General features: G+C 41.7%; 2 protein-coding genes across 2 annotated transcripts; both read right to left on the bottom strand.

Moving 5' to 3' along the window:
- Positions 1–14,891: 14,891 nt before the first annotated feature.
- On the bottom strand, positions 14,892–15,269 carry LOC110892945. The gene has a single exon (XM_022140075.1). It carries the CDS (start codon positions 15,267–15,269, stop codon positions 14,892–14,894), a length of 378 nt encoding a protein of 125 aa, XP_021995767.1.
- A 2,892-nt stretch (positions 15,270–18,161) lies between these two features.
- LOC110892946 lies at positions 18,162–20,324 on the bottom strand. Its single transcript, XM_022140076.1, has one exon. The coding sequence runs from the start codon at positions 20,322–20,324 to the stop codon at positions 18,162–18,164; it is 2,163 nt and encodes a 720-aa protein (XP_021995768.1).
- Positions 20,325–20,562: the final 238 nt, after the last annotated feature.

Raw genomic sequence — 20,562 nt, 5'->3', positions numbered from 1 at the left:
CGTGCATGATGGAATCACCACTACCCCACTAATCTAACTAAATGGCAAATAACATAAACAATAAAATATAGTGATGGCAATAAAGAAGGAAATCGTGCGCGTGGTTAACTATTGCATGGAATCCGTGGGTTTGTTGAAAAAGGCACATATCAATAAGTTGAATGAACTTTTTTTCTTAGTTTCTTTCTCTTAATTCTATATCTCAAATTTGCAGGTAACAGTTTGGAAAATTGATTTGAATTTTTGGGTGTTTTTTTTTTTTTTTTTTTTTTTTTTTTTTTTTTTTTTAATGGACTTCTGGTTGATCTTTGTAAATTTTGTGATTTTCCATACATATATATAATGGCAAACTTTCACATCGCATTCCACATCATTACCTACTTTTACAATTATTTTATTATGAATCAAACTATTTTTATAATAATTTTTTATAATTCGTAAAAATAGAAATAAATACAATCATAAAATAAAAATAAATATACATAAAAAATGAAGCATAGTCATAAATAAAAATAAAGCATCACATAAATAAAAATAAAAAAGCATAGTCATAAATAAAAATAAAGCATCACATAAATAAAAATCAAAAACTACATAAGCAATTCTTTATTCGTCGTATAATGAGTTTCACTGTCATATAAAATATAAAAAAGTACATAAACTATTCTTTATTTCAACAATGTGCACGTTTCATTGGTTGCATCACTTGCAAAGCTGTATGCCAACTAGCGTATGGCGGATGTGCATTTCTGGATGAGTGACAGATCATTTCGGTGAAGCGCATCTTTTCTTTGTGTAAAGTATTCATATTGTCGGACAAATCCTTCAAAATTCAAAGGAAAAGTTTGCGACTCATAGGGAACCGACGTTTGAAGTAATTTGTCATAAACACCGGCTCTAGAGCTAAATAGTCGCTCCACAAAGACTATCTCCATCTTCACGATCGATATTTATTTCTTTGTCCTTCCTTATCACAGGTGAAAAACTTGATCCTTCTTCGGTTTGATGTTGTGTAAGTGTCAAATAAATTTTGTCAACGTCATCGAAAATCTACTCCTCATACTACTTCGTGGCTATATGCATGAAAGCCAGATCCACATAATTAGAAGGCATAAAAGGATGCGCTGGTGCAGAATGCGGGGTTATTTGGGTACTAGAACTCATTGCGATTCTAAAAACCAATTGTGAGATATTTTAAAGATGAGTTTGAGTAAGTTTGGAGTATGTAAATTGATAGATATATTGTGGAAAAGTTTGAAATTTTGTTTTCATTTTTACTAGGGGGGGGGGGTGTATTGGTTTTTTTATTTAAATATAGACTAGTTGTTTGGGGTCTCACTCACGTCGCCTGAGTGAAATCTGGGAATCCAGACCAAGCCAACAAACTTGGCAAGCGGACAAAGCCCACATTGTTTATGTTTATTCCATCCTCGTCCTCTCCATACCATGTGTGTTTGGACATCCACAAACTCACACGTTCTGGGTGCTGATGTGTTGTGTCGTGCTTACAGAAAGATGATTATTTTTTTGTTGTTTTATGCACCGGTTCAAGTTTTAATATTTATAAAAACATGATAAAATATTATCACACTGCACTTCACGTTGGACAAGTGCACCGACCGTTAGCGTAACATAGTGATGGTAAGATACCGAGGTCGTCTAAGGATACATCGAGTTTTAGTACCGAGTCTTCGTTAGCGTCTAGTCAAACCCAAAAGTAAAAGTTCTAAAAAATGGCTCAAAAGAAAAATAAAGAGGAAAATAAAAAAGGTAGTAATCAATGATAAGAAAATGGGGTGTTTAGGATCACCATACCTCTTGATACTTCGTTAACTAGTTCTTACCATGGGGTAACACAGGCTCGATTGTCAGACGAGGAACTGTGTGTGTTTATGCGTAATGCTCTTCAGTATCCAGGTCGGAATCCTAACACACTCGAACCTGTCGCTTTGAATCAACAGGGAAACGTCACTCGAGGCCGAAATCAAACCATAATGGTACCACCCAATTAGCAAGGAAAGTATATAACACTATGATATAGTATTAATTAATTAGATAGTGTAACAACTCTCACCAAAACTATTATTTATTATATTATTTGTCCAATAGGAAACCCTAATTGAGACCCCCAAGTAATCCTGCATAAACCCTAAAATTTTCAGAACAATCAGAATCAGGATCAGGGCCCTAAAACTCAGGGGGGGGGGGTAAACCCTAATTGACGATTATCATCACAGTTTGTTGTACGAAGCGAGTTTTATCGATCTGTCGACTCATGCAGGCTAGAAATAAACGTGGCAACCTATGCTGGAAGGGGTCCCCTCGCGCCATGCGAGGGAGACTATTTTCCAGTATAAATAGGGGAGGTTGGCACTTGAGTTTTGGCGTTGGTTCGACATTAAAATTCATTCTGTACGTTGAGATATCGTTCAATTACTGCAAAACACACACGAACACGAAATGCTGCCACGACAAACAGGGTAATAACTCGATCGCTGCTACGATTCAATATCCGATCGATTGAAACTATCCAATGGATGTTTAAGTGCTTCCCACATTAGGGTTATACTTTGTCATTCGTCGTGAATTCGATGGATGTTTAGTATGGCACTTTGTTATTCGTTGTGAGGGTTGTATCTCGTGAGTTATCGTAAATGTTGTATTAGTTACTAACCTAGTTCATGTGCATTGTTGTTTAAACTAGGTTATCAGGCTTATCAGTAGGCAAAACTTTGCCCGTATAAACTTGCAATGTGAGTCATTCTCTTTTATCAAAATGTTTTCTAAAAACCTAAATGTTCTCCAGTTATAATTACAGGGATTAAGTTTTTGTAATCTTCAATTACTGCCGGTATGTGGGGTTTTGTATACATTACTTGATACCCGTCACCATTGGACAACGAGATAGCCAATGGGTGATCTGACCATAGTCAAAGATACAGTCAAGTGGCAAATACCGATTTAGGGTAATTGGCTGATAGAAACACTGTAATCACTCTTAATACTGTGGATTATAACAATGTGTCGTTTTGTGCAACTTGAATGACTCGCCAGTATTTCTTGCTGATAAAACCTTTTTAAAACATGTTTCAGGTGATCTGCTGTGAATTAAGGAAAAGTGTTGCGGAGCACTAGCAAGCTTGAAGTAGTGGCTTAATAAAAATAAATAAACATGTTTTGTAAAACAGGGGTTTCTCGGTGAAATTCCCTTATTGTAAATTACGGGTTTTATCCCGAATTGTGAAATAAAATAATCGGGCATTTCAAGTTTTAAAAGATCCTGTTAAAATTTCCGCTGCCACAATAAACAATACCACGGGTTTCTGTCCCGCGGCTCCTGGACCGGGTCAAACCGGGTCGGGGGTCGTGACAGAAAAAGGTGGTATCAGAGCCACTGGTTTAAGCCAATTAAGTATTTAGAAATACTTAATTTATCTGATTGCCATTCTGTGATTTTGTGAAATATTATTTTACAAAATTTTAACTTAGGATTGTATGCGTCTTCGTGTGTGCTAACAGCATGAACGAACTATCAGAAGCCCTTCAAAATTTCTCTATCCATAGCACAGATATGAATACCACTGGTACTACTACTGGATACCAGGCAGATATGGAGGAGCCTATGGTGTTCAAAGCCCAACCACATGAGAAACCAAAAGTAGTGAAAAAGAGGCATAGGTGGGTAGGTTGGAGGCGTGTACGCAGGAAAAAGCCAGCAACACAGAAAACTATGAAAAAAGAAGACCCAAAAGATAAGGGAAAAGGCATAGAGACTGGGGAGAGTTCCAGACAAACCCAGGGAATGCTATCCTGGGAGGAAGAGTTGGACCATAAATTGGCACTTGGCGACATCATCGGACCTACCGATGAAAACCTCTTTAACTACCCAGCTGAAGCCTTACTTCCCGTTAACCTAGAACCTGCTATTCCAGACCCCATTGTTCACCCTAGACCTCTACCAGGAGCACTAGAAGAATGGTGGACTACCGACTGGCAATTTCAGAACCTTATGAATAGCCCTAATACCTTTTTCCCTCAGTTCGACCCGGAGCCTGCACCGAACCCACCAATGAGCAATGAAAATTTGGCTGAACTCCGCCACTACGGCGAGGAGCTGGTGGATGCCGGAAATAGGATCCGGGAAGTGGGAGAACAGATCTCCTAGAAATACGACGAGAGGGAACGTCGTTTCTGAAATGCCAGCTAACGGGGATAGTATGTGGGGGTGTGGTGTGTTTGTTTAATAATAAAATAATAAATAATATAATCTTGTAAAATAACTTAGAATAAAACTTTTGTAAGATAATCAGTGTGTACGGATGCATACTACTAAAAATATATAAAAATCGGATAGTCGCAAGGTCGACAATTTTGGCTGTACATGTTAGTGTGATTATGTGTTTCTTTGTTGATCTTTTTCGTATTAATTGACTATTTGTTAATTTACAGTATGGGTAAGCAAAGAATTTCGGACATCTATCGTCAACTAGATAATTCACCAAAAGATAAGGGAACCTCATCTCAAGCTAATTCCTCAAGATATTCACCAGATACTAAGGAAGGAATATTTGTTCGTAAGGCTCAGTTTAAGGAACCACTTACCGCTAAGAAAAGACGTCGGATTATTAGAAAAAGTCAAGAAAAAGAAATGATCATTAATAAGGAAACCCAGGAAATAAGTAATAAACCCCCATGGGAAGACGAATTGGATGAAAAATGGGCAGATCTCTATATGTTAGCCACTATAGCAGTAAAATTAGATCTTAACACCTTTACCAATAATAGCACCCGTATCATCTACAAACTAGAAACTCTAGTAAAAAGAAATAGAATAAAAGTCTGCCGAGCAGAATATCCCTAGCTAGACTAAGATGCGCAACCCTAGTATATCTTACATGTTAGTTGTAAGTTGTAATAGACATTTATATAAATAAAAGTCAACTATTTTAGTTATACGTGTTTAGTGTAATTTCATGCGATTACTGTAATTGCATTTGATCGTATTTATTCGTACCATTAACTTATTTATATATATATTGTTAGTTATCAGATGGAACACGCTGTGAATGAACCGGTTAATGAAGTTAATCAATCAGAAAACCATAATGAGGATCACTTCTTAAATCGACAAGATATAGAAAATATCATCGCCCAGGGAATAGCTAATGATATTCAAGCAATCGTCGCTGCGGTAAAAAGTCCTGTTAAGCCTTAGCAAGCTCACCCCAGTAAACGCACGCACGACGATAATTCCAGTAATAGTATTAATGGAGGCGGTAATAATGATAATGGGATTCAAGCTCCGGTACTTAAGAAAATGAAAGCTGCAACACCTAGTTGCACTTATAAAGAATTTCTTGCCTGTAAACCTGTTGAGTTCACAGGCAATGAAGGGGCGACTGCGGCACTGCGTTGGTTGGAGAAGACCGAGTCAGTAATCAAAATAAGTAAATGTGCCGAGGAGGATAAAGTGATGTATGCTTCTCACCTTTTCAAGGAAGAAGCATTAGAATGGTGGAATACGGTATTGCAAGCCAAGGGAAGTGACATGGCCTACGCCGTGAGTTGGGAGGAATTTAAGCGTCTAGTGGAAAGAAAATTCTGCCCTGAATACGAAAAAGAGTAGATGGCAAATAAATTTATGAGCCACCGGATGGTGGATGTTGACTGTCGAGGGTATATTGTTAAATTCTTCGAGTATGCTCGAATTGTACCTACTCTGGCTTCGCCAGAACCGGTACTTATCTCTCGCTACATTTGGGGTTTAATTAGCGAGATTTGTGATATGGTCAAAGCTGTGAGACCCCGCACGATCGATGATGCAGTGGAGTTAGCTAACACTCTGACTGACGGGCTAGTGCGTACGCGGGAGGAAAATAGGAAGAAGGAATTGGCTCAGAAAATTACCCAAGGATTTCGTGTGGGTAATAATAGTAATTTGAAGAAAAGAGGAACTGGGCAATCTTCCATTCCGTCGCTTTGCAGGAACTGTAAGAAGAAGTATTTTGGAAGGTGTAATGAAACCTGCAACTTTTGCAAAGCTGTAGGACATCGTGAAGAAAATTGTAGGAAGAAAACAAAAGTCTGCTTCAACTGTGGAGAAGCTAGGCATTTCCGACCAGAATGCCCTAAATTGGTCAAACCAGCAGACAACAAGGCTAAACCTGCAGAAGGAACTACCAAGAAGAACGCAAGAGCCTTTCAATTGACCACGCAGGAAGCCGAACTGATTCTTGACGTCAAAGCGGGTACGTTCTTAGTTCACAACATGTATGCCAAAGTATTATTTGACTCTGGTGAGAACCAAAGTTTTATAAATACTTCGTTCTGCCAAGCTCTTAAGCTACCTTTAAACAAAAGTAGGCAAGTTTTTACAGTAGAAACGGCAGAGGGAAATTCCGTTAACATAGGTATGGTGTTGCAGAAAGCAAATATAGAGCTTTCAGGTCATAAATTTTCTGCAAACCTGCTACCTATGAATTTAGCCGGATTCGATGTTGTGTTAGGAATGGATTGGTTAGCAGCCAACCATGCTCGAATCCTTTGTGATAAGAACTTTATAGAAATTCGTGCGCCCACTGGAGAAGTAATCATGGTTACAGGAGATAAGCCGCGAAAACCCATGAAGTTCATTTCGGAAATGAAAATTGCTAGTTATGAACGAAAACAAGGAATAGTGTATATGATTTCGGTAATCATTAGCACTAAGGGTAAGGAACTTAAGGAAATCCCTGTAGTATCAGAATACTCGGATGTATTCCCAGAAGAACTACCAGGGCTACCACCAGATAGGGAGGTAGAATTTAGAATTCATTTGATTCCGGGACCTACACCTGTAGCTAAGGCACCCTACCGATTAGCACCCACTGAAATGTTAGAATTAAAGAAGCAATTAGATGAATTGCTCAGTAAAGGGTTCATACAACCTAGTTCCTCTCCATGGGGAGCTCCGGTGTTGTTTGTAAAGAAGAAGGATGGTTCGATGAGAATGTGTATTGATTATAGGGAGTTGAATAAAGTTACAATTAAGAATCGATACCCATTGCCTAGGATTGATGATCTTTTCGATCAACTTCAAGGAGCTAGATATTTTTCTAAGATAGGTTTGCGCTCCGGATATCATCAATTGAAGGTACAAGAAGAAGACATACCTAAAACTGCTTTCAGAACTAGGTATGGACATTACGAGTTTACAGTCATGCCCTTCGGACTGACAAACGCTCCTGCAGCATTTATGGACATGATGAATAGGATCTGTAAACCGTATTTGGATAAATTTGTAATTGTTTTCATCGATGATATACTTATTTATTCCAAAAGTCAGGACGAGCATTGTGAGCATTTGCATGCACTCTTAACTTTGTTAAGAAAGGAGAAGCTTTACGCCAAATTTTCGAAGTGTGAATTTTGGCTCCAGGAGGTGCAATTTTTAGGACACATGGTGAATCACGAAGGTATTCATGTAGATCCCTCCAAAATAGAAGCAATCACCAAATGGAAGGTCCCACAATCAGCTATGGAAGTTAGAAGTTTTCTAGGGTTAGCCGGATACTATAGGCGCTTTATTAAAGATTTCTCGAAGATAGCTGTACCATTAACTAAGCTAACCTGTAAAGCCATAAAGTTTGAATGGGGACCCAGGCAAGAGGAGGCCTTTAGGACCTTGAAGCAAAAGTTAACAAACGCCCCGATTCTAGCCTTGCCAGAAGGAACAGAAGATTTTGAAGTTTACTGCGATGCTTCTAAGCTAGGATTAGGATGTGTGTTAATGCAACACAAAAAGGTAATTGCGTATGCCTCAAGGCAATTGAAAAAGCACGAAGAAAATTATACAACTCACGACTTAGAATTAGGAGCGATAATTTTTGCCCTTAAGATTTGGAGGCATTATCTGTATGGAAGTAAGTTTACTGTCTATACGGATCATAAAAGCTTAAGGTACATATTTGGGCAAAAAGAATTAAACATGAGGCAAAGAAGATGGATGGAAATTCTAAGTGACTACGATTGTGATATTCAATATCACGAAGGAAAAGAAAATGTAGTCGCAAATGCCTTAAGTCATAAGTATCATGAAAAGCAAAAGCGAGTTCGTGCTCTTAGGCTAAATCTACAGTTAGATTTAATGGAACAACTGAAGAATGTTCAAACAACAGCAATCATGGATAATGCTAAAGGAATGAAAGGAAGAATAAAGGAATTGGAGAAAGGAACTGATGGAATCTGGAGATTCCACAAGAAGAGGATTTGGGTGCCAAAATTTGACGTGATGTCATGGTCACAATCAAATTAAATCCAATTACTACTAAGTAGATAGCGGTAAGTGGGTATCGAACACAGGGAGTTTGTGGAATATGTGCTATTTGAGAATTTATCTAGATTAACTAAATTAGACTAATTGCAAGAAAATAAAGTTCAATAATTGATTTGAGTGAAACGGTTTTAGGACAAACTTTAACTAAATAAATTGCAAGAGAAAAGTTTGGTTGTAAACAAATTGGAGAATAATGACCACCTTTGGTTTCTGGTTTGCTTTGACACTTATGCTTACATTCCCCTAGAAAGAACTAAATAGACATAGTTCATGTGTGATTAGTTGCAGTGATAAAAGGGAACTAAGTACTCAGATTCCTAGAACGTGAGGTTGTTACCCGATGATCAATCAACCCTTACCCAAGCCTAACTATACCCATGATATCTCGATTGCCAACGGCACCAAGAACGTATGGTTTCTAATTGATTTAGCACAAGGATTAATAATTTACTAACAAGTAATCACACACCATAACAAGCAATTCAATAAAGAGAAGATTGTTATTCTAGAAATACGGAAATAAACATAAATGTCTTGCAAACCTTCCACCAAAGATAGTCACAAAATGTTTAGCCACTCATGGCTTGAACAAACATGATCACAAGAGTTTCAATGTTCATCAAGATCAAAAGCAACAAAAACTAGATGAAAAGATAATGTTCTTCACTCCCAAGTGCCTAAAAATATACTCCCCAACTCGTTCTAACTGTTGTGTAACCGATCCACAATCATAAGTCCCCATAAATCTTCATGAAATGGCCATTAATTGAGTAAGTTACAATTTGGGATAAATCGGTGCCGTAACCTACGGCCCCAGCCGTAGGTTACGGCTCTGAGTGGTTTCTTACGGCACATCTCTCCTGTTTTACGGTGGAACTTTTGATGCAAAGGTTGGGGCCGTAACTACGGCGCTGAGTGTACTTGTCTTCTTATTTCTTCACCACAACTTGATTTCTTCACCTCTTAACGATGCCATCTTCCCACATCCATTCAAGCATCATAAATCCCACATCTTGAGCACTTTAGCACCTGCATAATCAAACATAGAGTGTTTACCAAGTTAAAGCAATAACTGAATAAAGCATGGAATGTGCGTATATTTAGACCTTTTAAGGGTTGTCCTACGGACCACCCGTCACATCCCCACACTTACCCGTTGCTTGTCCCAGGCAACTCATTCAAAACCATTTTCAACACATATGCGATCAGTCATAAACCAAGCAAAGACACATTATCCTTTTACTAACTTTCAATCGTACCACAAGACACAGCCCTCACAAAAAAAATCTCTCGGTGACAAGAATTACTAGCATGTAATGCAAAACCACTCAATGCGTGTGTGTGTGTGCGACAATAAGCTTGTATAAGAATCAAGTTTCCTCCTAACACATATCTAGCATGCTTATGAATCAAAGGAACTTATGGGTTGTAATAGGGCTAGGTGTAAAGGTAGGAAAATGGTAGTATATATATACAAGAGCTAATTGATTTGACCCAGTTTTTATTTCCACTACTAAACAAAGCAAACATCAACTATATACACAACTTCTTCAACTTTCCCATCTACTAACGCAACTACATCCTTCTTTTTGTATTTTTCTCATATTTTTCTCTTTTTTTTTTCAATGTTTCAAACTTCAACAATATATGCAAGAACATCAACATTAAAAACTAAATCTCCTAACCGGGTCGTCTCAAATAGTAAAATTTAATAGGAAGTAGGCTCGGGTCACAACCAAATGGTCTAAGGCTCAAACGTGGCTTTCTAAGGACCAAACCCCCACCCCTCACAATACCAAGCTCATATATGTAAAGTATGAGGTCCAACCCAACAATCCCGCACTCTCACACATCTAGACGAAGCTTCCTAAAAGTCCCCTATCATTTCCAAAAGCATGCTAACTCTAGGATTTAACAAGTATTCACACACAAGTTCTATTAACACACTACACACACCGCCACTCAAACAAAGAAATATCAATAACACTCATATGTGGCTCAATTCTCACCAAGAAAAGACTAGGAATGGGTGTCGGTGTGTCAAGTGGCACATTATCAAGTTTTCAAATTTCGACACTTTTCGCTTGGATTTACAAAAATTTTAAAATTCTTAAAAATCCCCCCCCCCCATCCCCACACTTGGAATACATTGTCCCAATGTATGATTTTGAGGGAAAGATTGCTTTAACCAAAAACATCAACAATTGCTTATACTCTCAAACCCCAAGTTTCTTTTTGTATTTTTTTTATTATTAAAGACACCACCAACTTTCACGACCCAACAAACATATCAACATCAAACACCACCCGACCTCCCAACCATAACACAAAACATACTAAATAAACATATACAAAAATGTACAAAGGAGCAAGATACAACCTGGCTAGTAGTACTTCGGCTGTGGAGGTCTGAAGATGGATGTCATCAAATCAGTCCACTCACCAAAGCCAAATGCTCCACTGTTACTGCTGCTTCCTTGATCACCACTTGGATTCGCCTGCTGGTAACTCATAGCATGTTGATCCACACACTGAGAGTGATGCAATGGTGGGGTGGGGTATGACACACTACCATCATTTGGTGGCAATGTGGTGTAGTCCACAACAGGCGGATCCGCTTCAATTGGTTAGCCCGCATGCCACTGATCATGCATGCGTCTCTGGCGATCGTCTAAGTAGCGGTTGTTCACTTCTTCTTCATGAGCATACATATGAGCACGGTTCCATTGTTCATTTCTATCATAGCTTCGTTTGATAGCTCTTTCCATGCTAGCGCCCATAAAAGTTTGTTGATCAAAGAGCATTTGGTTTGGTGCACTCCATTCACCGAAAGTGGATGGCCGCCTTTGTTCAATAATTTGACCCATATTTCCCGAGTGGGCCCAGTAAGGATCATAAGCCTACTGTGCATAATCAAATGCACCTCCCACATACCCAGCTTGTACACCGGCTCCCTGAACTTGAGCATCAACCATGAAGGTGTTGATGTGCGTGAAGTGTGTTATATTTTTGATATATATATTTAAGCCCTTTTTACACTTTTAACCAAGTTTTAAATTTATAAAACACGATATTTACTAACACTAAACACACATATGGGCAAGTGCACCCATCGTGGACGTAGTATAGTGTTGGTAAGATACCGAGGTCGTCCAAGGACACAAGAGCTTTTAATACCGGTTTATCCTCAACGTCTAATCAAATCAAAAAGGTTAGAAAAATGTTTTAAACTAATAAAAATAAAAACTAACTAAATGCTGAAAATAAAAATAAAATAAAAACAGATAGACAAGATGAATCACTTGGATCTGACACGTGTATTAGTATAACCTTTGATTATTTTCGCACTTTTGCACTTGTTTAAGAGATTATCTTAGTTATTGTAGTAGGCCCCTCTTTTGAAGGCGACGTTACCCTCAACCCAGTAGTTTGAGTCAGCAAGGATACAATCCTAAAGGGTCGGATTATTGAAAGATAATGAATTAAGTTATTAATGCAAATTATGGTAGGCCCCGCTTTTGGCGGTGACGTTACCCTCGGCTAAGTAGTCTGAGTCAGCAGGGATACAGTCCTAAATAGCCGGGTTATAGTATTAATAGTAGTTAACTTATGAGGGGGTCAAAGAGTTTGGATCCCCGCCATCCAATACCTACGGGCATTGAAGGAGATCCTACTAAATTTGACCCAGGTCCCAAGCAGGACCTCTAAACGCTGAACAAGGGCAAGACCCTTACCAAACCGTTCCCTTAACCTCCGACCAGGTAGCCAACATACCTCCATATAGACCGTGGAGATATGAATGGTGAAAATCTTTTATTTTATATAGACAGTAAAATAATGCCAAGACACCACGGACAAACGATAAGGAAAGATCACCTTCAACATAAGTAACTAGTTATTAAAGTCATTAATACAAAACCAAATAAAAAGTGCAAAAGATTAAAAATAAAAAGTATTATACTAAACACTTGTCTTCACCAAGTGATGTAAGAGACTTAGGCAAACATGGCCTTGATTGTCAAGAACTCTTACGATCAATCTTGGATCCCGAGACGACTCACACACTCTACGATGGACAATGGATGATGGTGGTGGATGATGGTGTTATGGTGGTGGTGGGTGGTGGATGAGGTGTGAGAGAGGTGGTGTGCCAAGGGATGAGAGAGAATGAAGCCAAGCTCCTCTATTTATAGGCTGAACAGAAGGCTGGACACGGCCTCGTGTCCGCTGGACACGGCCCCGTGCCCGCCTGACACTCTCTCTCCTCATTAATTGTAATTGCGAATTACAATTAATGCGCCTGCTGTACTTTCACCACGCCCCCGTGCTCGCTGGACACGGCCCCGTGGTGGGCAATGGAAGCTTCTACTGGTTTGTCTTTTCTGCTGCTTCCTGGGCACGCCCCCGTGTTCGCTGGACACGGGGCGTGTTCAGACTCTGTTTCTTCTCCTTTGCCTTGGGAGGTGCCGTTGAGGGTCCGGGCAATCCACTTTTGTTCCTTTTTCTTGTATTTATGGTAGAATTAGCTGTCTTTTTGCTTCTTTTGTGATTTTGAGCTCATTTCATCCTGAAATTACAAAAGGAAGACAAAAACACTCTTTTTCCAACATTAGTACTAAAAAAGGGTTAGTTTTATGCCTTAATTGATGTGATTTATATGTTGCATTTTACACACATCAGTGTCTTCACGGTAGTCATCATCTCCACTCACCTCTTCATCCGATGTTTCGGGCTCATCTTGCTCACCCGGTCGTAACGGTCTCGCATCCACCTTCAACGCTCTCCACCTCTCCCATCTGTTTTTAGCTTATGATACCTCTCCGATTCCGTGTAAATCCAACCTGGCCCCAGATTCTTAAGGTCGAATGGTCTAAACCTCTTGTAAGAACCTTTTTCATCACCTTTAATCGCCCCATATTTTTTTAACAACGTCGTAATCAACCGACAATGAGGTATAATCTTTCTTTCTCCACTATTTTTGCTCAACCAGATATTATTCAACACAAGAAATCGGAAAGGGACCTTGGGAGATCCATGCATCATCATATATAGGATCGGTACCTCCTAGTGCCGCACTTCCATCTTGTCACCCCGCCTCGGAACAACGTTATACATGCACAATGTCAACAACAACTTAGCTTCCATTCTTAAGTTGCTCCAGTATAACTTCCCATGTGTCGTGCCCGGAAGGAAGAGGTAGTCAAGCATATTTTGCCATTGCGGATGCTTGTTGGGCTCGTGGTAGAGATCTTTGAGACTCGGGTAAATGTATTCATTTGCGGGTCCGTCATCAAACTTCGCTATTCTGCGCAAAGAGTCATAAGACATTTCTACTTTTACCCCGTTACACCGTCCAACAAGCCTCATCTTGCTTGGGGCCTTAAACGGGGGACATTCGAGTGAAGCCACCCACTCTTGAATCTGAGTGTCATACATCTTCTTCACCTCCCCGTCATAGCACTTCAAAGCTGCACCCCAACCCAATTCCTTGAACTTTGCCGTTATCCCCAAATGGCCCGAAATCAACCTCTTTGATCTCCTTTTCACAAATAAATGCTTCACCCCTTTGTTTTAACTTGTTCATTTGTTCGTGAAATAGATCCTCTCGCCATTCCGCGGGTTGTTCTAGCAATGAACCGGATGTCCAATCCGGCTTCGGACCCCTTGGAGGTGCATCCTCCTCCGAGTCCGGGTCACCAACCCGGGTCAATCTCCTCCTCTTTTGTTGTGCATCATCCCCTTGAGGCTCATTAGACGAACTTGCAACTCCTTTCCCTTTTTTCGTCACCATACCTACACACATTCAAAAACCAACCATACAAAACAAATCAAGTTAGTACTTCTTCCCAATCTTCCCCACACTTGCTTCATGTTATGGATATTAATGTACAAAAACCAAAATTTCGTTCTTACAAACAAAATTTCGGCATGATGTCCCTTATAATTCAAAAATTTTCAAACCTAAAAACGGGCTTGAATCGGGTGATTTAGACCAAGCCCTAAAAACCTAAAGAACTAACTATGAAGAACATGAAGAACACAACAACAAAACACATGAATCTAACTAGAAAAAAGGTGAATCCGTACCTGGAATGATGTTGGGATGAAAGAATTTCTTGGAGGAAGCTAGGAGATGCAGAGGATTCGTGAGTGCTTTGAAGTGGGCTCAAGTGAGGAAGATGAAGTTATGAAGAATTGGTGGTGGTTGGTTGATTTTATTCAAAGTGTTCTATTATTGGCCTGCAAAAGGGGCTGACACTTTCTGATAGTGCCAGCATTTTAATGGTGGTGCTAATTTTCGGATTTTTAAATTTTTTTTTGAGGGTGTAGAAAGTGAACATCTTTATAGATAAACTCCTTGAACCCGAGGCACTCACGAAGCATCTCCTACCAAGAAAAAGAACCGAACTAACATACCTGGGAGCCGGCAACAAGCTCTAACATCCCTCGCGACCAGAACGAACCGCAACCTGAAAAAAATAAAAAGACAACCACACACAAAAATAATAACAGGATAATATACACAAAACATGCTAAGTTTATTTACGAGTCTTCAGCTAGACTCACCACCCCGAATTCATTTGTTCCTGGGGTGGAGGGTAACAACCTCCTCACTCGGGTCAACGGGCCCTCCAACATAAGCCTTTAGCCTATGCCCGTTGACTTTGAACAACCGGCCATCCTCATGGCCTATCTCCACGGTCCCGTAAGGAAACACTGATCGTACAGTGTAGGGACCTGACCACCGAGATTTAAGCTTGCCAGGAAACAACTTGAGACGTGAATTGTACAACAACACACGATCACCCACTCGGAATTCTTTCTTGTCCTTCAAACGGGCATCATGGAGCGTCTTAGTACGTTCCTTGTACAGCTTGGAGCTTTCATACGCATCGTGCCTAAGCTCCTCAATCTCGTGAATCTGCACAAACCTGTTTTCACCCGCAGCAGCCATGTCAAGATTAACTGTCTTTAAAGCCCAGTATGCTTTCTGCTCGAGTTCAACAGGCAAATGACAAGACTTCCCATAGACCAGTTTAAACGGTGTGGTGCCTATAGGAGTCTTGTAGGCTGTCCGAAAAGCCCACAGTGCATCGTCCAATTTCTCGGACCAATCCTTACGGCTAGAATTAACCGTTTTCTCCAAAACCCGCTTGATACCCGATTAGTAACCTCGACCTGTCCGCTCGTCTGCGGATGATACGGTGTAGAGAATCGATGTTGCACACCATATCGGGACAATGCTTTCTCAGCTGAGCATTACAGAAATGCGTCCCACGGTCACTAATCAATGCCTTCGGGGCACCAAAGCGAGCAAACAGCTTTTTCAAAAATCGCACCACTACCCTCGCATCGTTAGTGGGCAAAGCCTGTGCTTCAGCCCACTTTGAAACGTAATCAACAGCGACTAGGATGTAGCGGTTGCCAAAAGAGGTCGGAAAGGGGCCCATGAAGTCTAGCCCCCACACGTCAAAACCCTCACAAATTTGGATGCCGTTTTGTGGCATCTCATGGCGTGCAGAAATGTTGCTCGCCCTCTGGCAAGCATCACAGGACCTCACCCACTCGTGGGCATCACGGAAAATAGTCAGCCAAAAGAATCCGGCGTCAAACACTTTCCTCGCCGTGTTGTTCGCTCCGTGGTGGCCTCCCGTGGGTCCCTCGTGACAGTGGCGTAAAATATCCCTCGCCTCGTCACCATACACGCATCGCCGGATCATCCGATCCGCTCCTACCCTAAATAAGTAAGGGTCATCCCAGAAGTAATACTTGACATCCGCAAAGAACTTTCGCTTCTGCTGGTGGGTCATCCCCTTGATCAGGATGCCACTAGCTAAGTAGTTTGCAAAGTCAGCAAACCATGGGGAATCATAACTAGTCTCGATCCTCATGAGGAACTCGTGGGGGAAATTGTCATTGATGCTAGGCCCACAAGTTTCCTTTTCCTCGGAATGCTCAAGTCGAGACAGATGATCGGCTGCCAAATTCTCAGCCCCTTTTTTATCACGGATTTCGATGTCAAACTCTTGCAGCAACAAAATCCAACGTATCAGTCTCGGTTTAGCATCTTGCTTGCTAAAAAGATACCGAAGTGCTGCATGATCCGTGTACACAATGGTCTTGGAAAGGACAAGATATGACCGAAACTTATCGAAGGCAAAGACCACAGCTAGGAGCTCTTTCTCTGTCGTGGTGTAGTGCTCCTGAGCGTCATTCAAGGTCTTGCTCGCATAGTAAATCGGGTGAAAGTGTTTATCTTTCCTTTGACCCAAGACAGCCCCGACTGCGAAATCACTCGCATCACACATCAACTCAAATGGCAGCTCCTAGTCGGGAGCAACCATGATCGGGGCATTCACCAACTTCTCCTTCAACAACTTAAATGCCCGAAGGCATTCATCGGAGAAAACAAACTGGGCATCCTTCTCGAGGAGCTGAGTCATGGGACGGGCAATTTTGGGAAAGTACTTTATGAATCGCCGGTAAAAACCTGCATGACCCAGAAAGCTCCTAATAGATTTCACAGATGTGGGAGGCGGGAGCTTTGAAATAGTCTCGACTTTGGCTCGGTCAACCTCGAGCCCCGCCTGTGAAATCTTGTGCCCAAGCACAATGCCCTCCTTCACCATGAAGTGGCATTTCTCCCAGTTTAACACAAGATTGGCTTCTTCACATCTAGCCAACATCCTTTTCAGATTCCCAAGACACTGATCAAAAGAACTTCCAAACACAGAAAAATAATCCATGAAAACCTCCATGGAGTCCTCGATCATGTTGTGAAAAATGGCCACCATACATCTCTGAAATGTGGCTGGGGCATTGCACAGTCCAAAGGGCATCCGCTGGTAGGCGAATGTGCCATAGGGACATGTGAATGTCGTCTTCTCCTGATCCTCAGGAGAGATGGGAATCTGAAAATATCCTGAAAAACCATAAAGGAAGCAGTAGTACATCCTTCCCGACAACCTCTCCAACATCTGATCAATGAAAGGGAGTGGGAAATGATCCTTCCTTGTGGCATCATTGAGTTTGCGGTAGTCAATGCAAACTCTCCATCCGGTGACAGTACGAGTAGGAATCAACTCGTTTTTCTCATTGGTCACCACTGTCATGCCTCCTTTCTTCGGGACTACCTGTACAGGGCTAACCCACGGTGAATCAGAGATCGGGTATATCAAACCTGCATCAAGTAGTTTGATGACCTCTTTCTTCACAACCTCCTGCATGTTGGGGTTCAAACGCCTCTGATGCTGTACTACAGGTCTAAAGTCCTCCTCCATCAAGATCTTATGGGTACAAAAGGATGGATTGATCCCTTTTATAGCCATAATCTTCCAAGCAATCGCCTTCTTGTGCTGCTTCAGGACTTCAAGCAATCGATCCTTTTCTTCCTTCGACAACCCAGCAGAAATGATAACGGGCAGATGAGTCTCACCCTCCAAGAAAGCATACTCCAAATGATCTGGGAGCTCCTTAAGCTCAACCGAAGGTGGATCCTCAATAGAAGGGCGTGCTTTAGGCTCAGTCACGCGATCCACAACCTCAAAAACCTCGGGACACGGGGGAGATGCGTGACCTATCAGACAGGTCACCTCCTCAACCATTCGGTCCACACTAGGTGAACCAAATGTCTCCCCTCCAAGCAGCTGTGTGTCCATAACATCCTCCTCGAATGTAGCATGAAGATGATCACTCACATACGTATCGATAGTCTCAATGAAGTAGAGTGTATCATCCTGACTCTGTGAGTGTTGCATGGATTTCCCTATATCAAAGGTAACCTCCTCATCATCAACCTTGAGAGTAAGTCTACCGGTGCAGACATCAATCAAGGCCCTCGCAGTGGCTAGGAATGGCGACCTAAGATAAGTGGAATGTTTTTATCCTCATCCATGTCCAGAATCACGAAATCGACAGGAAAGACAAACTTGTCGATTTTCACCAGCATATTCTCAACTATGCCTCGAGGGTACTTCACTGAACGGTCGGCTAGCTGAATGCTCATACGAGTCGGCTTGGGCTCTCCCAAGTCTAGCTTAGCAAAAACCGCATAAGGCATGAGGTTTATGCTAGCTCCAAGATCAGCTAATGCATTGCTGACCGACAAACTACCGATCAAACACAGGATAGTGAAACTCCCAGGATCATTCATCTTCTTCGGTAGTTTGTTCTGAAGAACCACTGAACACTCTTCATTCAAGGTCACCTGCGAAAGCTCCTCAAGTTTCTTTTTGTTGGATAGGATATCCTTCAGAAACTTGGCATACTTAGGCATTTGAGCAAGTGCCTCGACAAATGGTAAATTTATATGAAGTTGCTTAAAAAGCTCGAGGAATTTACCATAGTGTTCTTCCATTTTCTGCTTCTTCAACCTCCCCGGATATGGAATGGGAGGGACATACTCTCTCACTGTCTCCTTGGGTCGTGCGGTACTTGCTGGGACTTGCCTCTGTTGCACCTCACCCGGAGACTCAGCCTCAATCTCCTCATCAACCTCCTCGTCATCGACTGGCTTTTTTGAAACAGCCGGAGGGATGGTTTGAGCGGTCTTGCCGCTTCTCAACGTGATGGCCTTTACTGTAGCATTTGGATTTGGCTCTGTGTTGCTCGGAAGGCCCCCCTGTTGTCTCTCAGACAACATCTTGGCAATCTGGCCAACTTGGTTCTCAATGGCCTGCATGGAAGCCTTTTGGCTTCTCAACTCACCCTCGTGCCTCGTGAAACGACCGTCATACTCCCTAAAACGCTTCTCATTCTCCGCTTTTTGAGTGTTTTGACCAGCTAAGATTTGACTAAGCATATCATGCACACTAGGATCACTAGAAGGAGGCGTCTGCTGAGGACGAGGTGGACCATATGCTCCATGGGTCGGAGCTGTGGGATGTGGAGCAAATCCTGGTGGATGTTGGTTAGAAGCATCAGGCTTCCAACTAAAGTTTGGATGATTCTTCCACCCCAGATTATAAGTATTGCTGTAGGGATTGTTTTGAGGACGGTATTGGTTTCCCAAGAAATCAACATGCTCGTGTGACATCTCTCCCGTCGGAAAATCACCTACCTGATATGCTCCCCCACTCGAAGAACCTCTCGAGTGCATTTCCATCACTCGATCAAATTTCGATAATAAGGCATCCATACGTGCTGTCATGGCTGTGTAGTCGTCCACATGATGAACTCCCTGCCGAGAACTCTTTCCCCTCGGGGGCTGTTGCGTCCGGTTTTTCGCGGCACACTTCTCAAGAATCTCAAATGCCTCGGTGGCATTTTTCGTGCCGATATCACCGCCCGAGTAGGTATCAACCATCGTCTGTCCCTGACTGTCCAAACCATGGTAGAAGATCTGACATTGTTGCCACTTGGGCAACCCGTGATGTGGGACCTTTCTCATAAGCTCTTTGAACCGCTCCCATGCCTCGTAAAGGGACTCGTCCTCGTCCTGACGAAAGTTCAGAATCTTGGTTCTCAACCGAACAGTTTTCTCTGGAGGGAAATATTTCTGAAGGAACTTCTCAGCTAATTGATTCCATGTCGTGATAGATCCAGCTGGAAGTGAAAGAAGCCACTCCTTGGCTCCATCCCGTAAGGAAAACGGAAAGAGCCGAAGGCGGATAGCATCCGGTGATGCATCACGAATCCTAAATGTGGCACAAACCTCTAGAAACCCCGCGATGTGAACACTAGGATCCTCGTGATCCTTGCCATAAAACTGCACCGCATTCTGCAACATCGATATGGTGCCAGCCTTGATCTCGAAATTATTATTGTCGATTGTTGGTGCATTGATGCTCGCAGGCAAACCATCGAGTGGCGGTTTTCCAATTTCATTCAAGATCCTATTTTCTTCCGCGTCTGCCATGTCTACCCGAACCTCGTAGAAAGTGTCGTCGTCCGCTGCGTCTGTCTCAATCGTCTCGGCTACCACGCGAAACCGCTCCCGCAGTCTCCGGTGAAGATCGCGCTCCGGCTCCGATGAAGGCTCAACGATATCAGCAGCAGGGGTTGAGGACATGCACGACCTGTAGGGAATAAGGAGCACAATGCACAAAATATATACAAAAAAACAAAAACAACTAGCAAATAATCATATTCTTTTTTTTTTTCAAATAATCAAGCAAAGGCAAATAAAACAAGTAGACACAAACTTTGTACACTTTTCACAATGGCTAAATAAGTAACTCGAATCGTTTTCAAGAAGACCGCATCCCCGGCAACGGCGCCAAAAACTTGGTGTGCGTGAATTATATATA

The sequence above is a fragment of the Helianthus annuus genome, chromosome 12 (genome assembly GCF_002127325.2).
Source record: "Helianthus annuus cultivar XRQ/B chromosome 12, HanXRQr2.0-SUNRISE, whole genome shotgun sequence".
Lineage (NCBI taxonomy): Eukaryota > Viridiplantae > Streptophyta > Magnoliopsida > Asterales > Asteraceae > Helianthus > Helianthus annuus.
Note: the sequence above shows the minus strand (reverse complement) of the source record. Positions and strands in the feature narration are given on the sequence as shown.

Bases quoted from the DNA above. Each gene is read 5' to 3' on its own strand.
- LOC110892945 (XM_022140075.1), bottom strand. From the start codon at position 15,269: ATGGCTGCTGCGGGTGAAAACAGGTTTGTGCAGATTCACGAGATTGAG.
- LOC110892946 (XM_022140076.1), bottom strand. From the start codon at position 20,324: ATGTCCTCAACCCCTGCTGCTGATATCGTTGAGCCTTCATCGGAGCCG.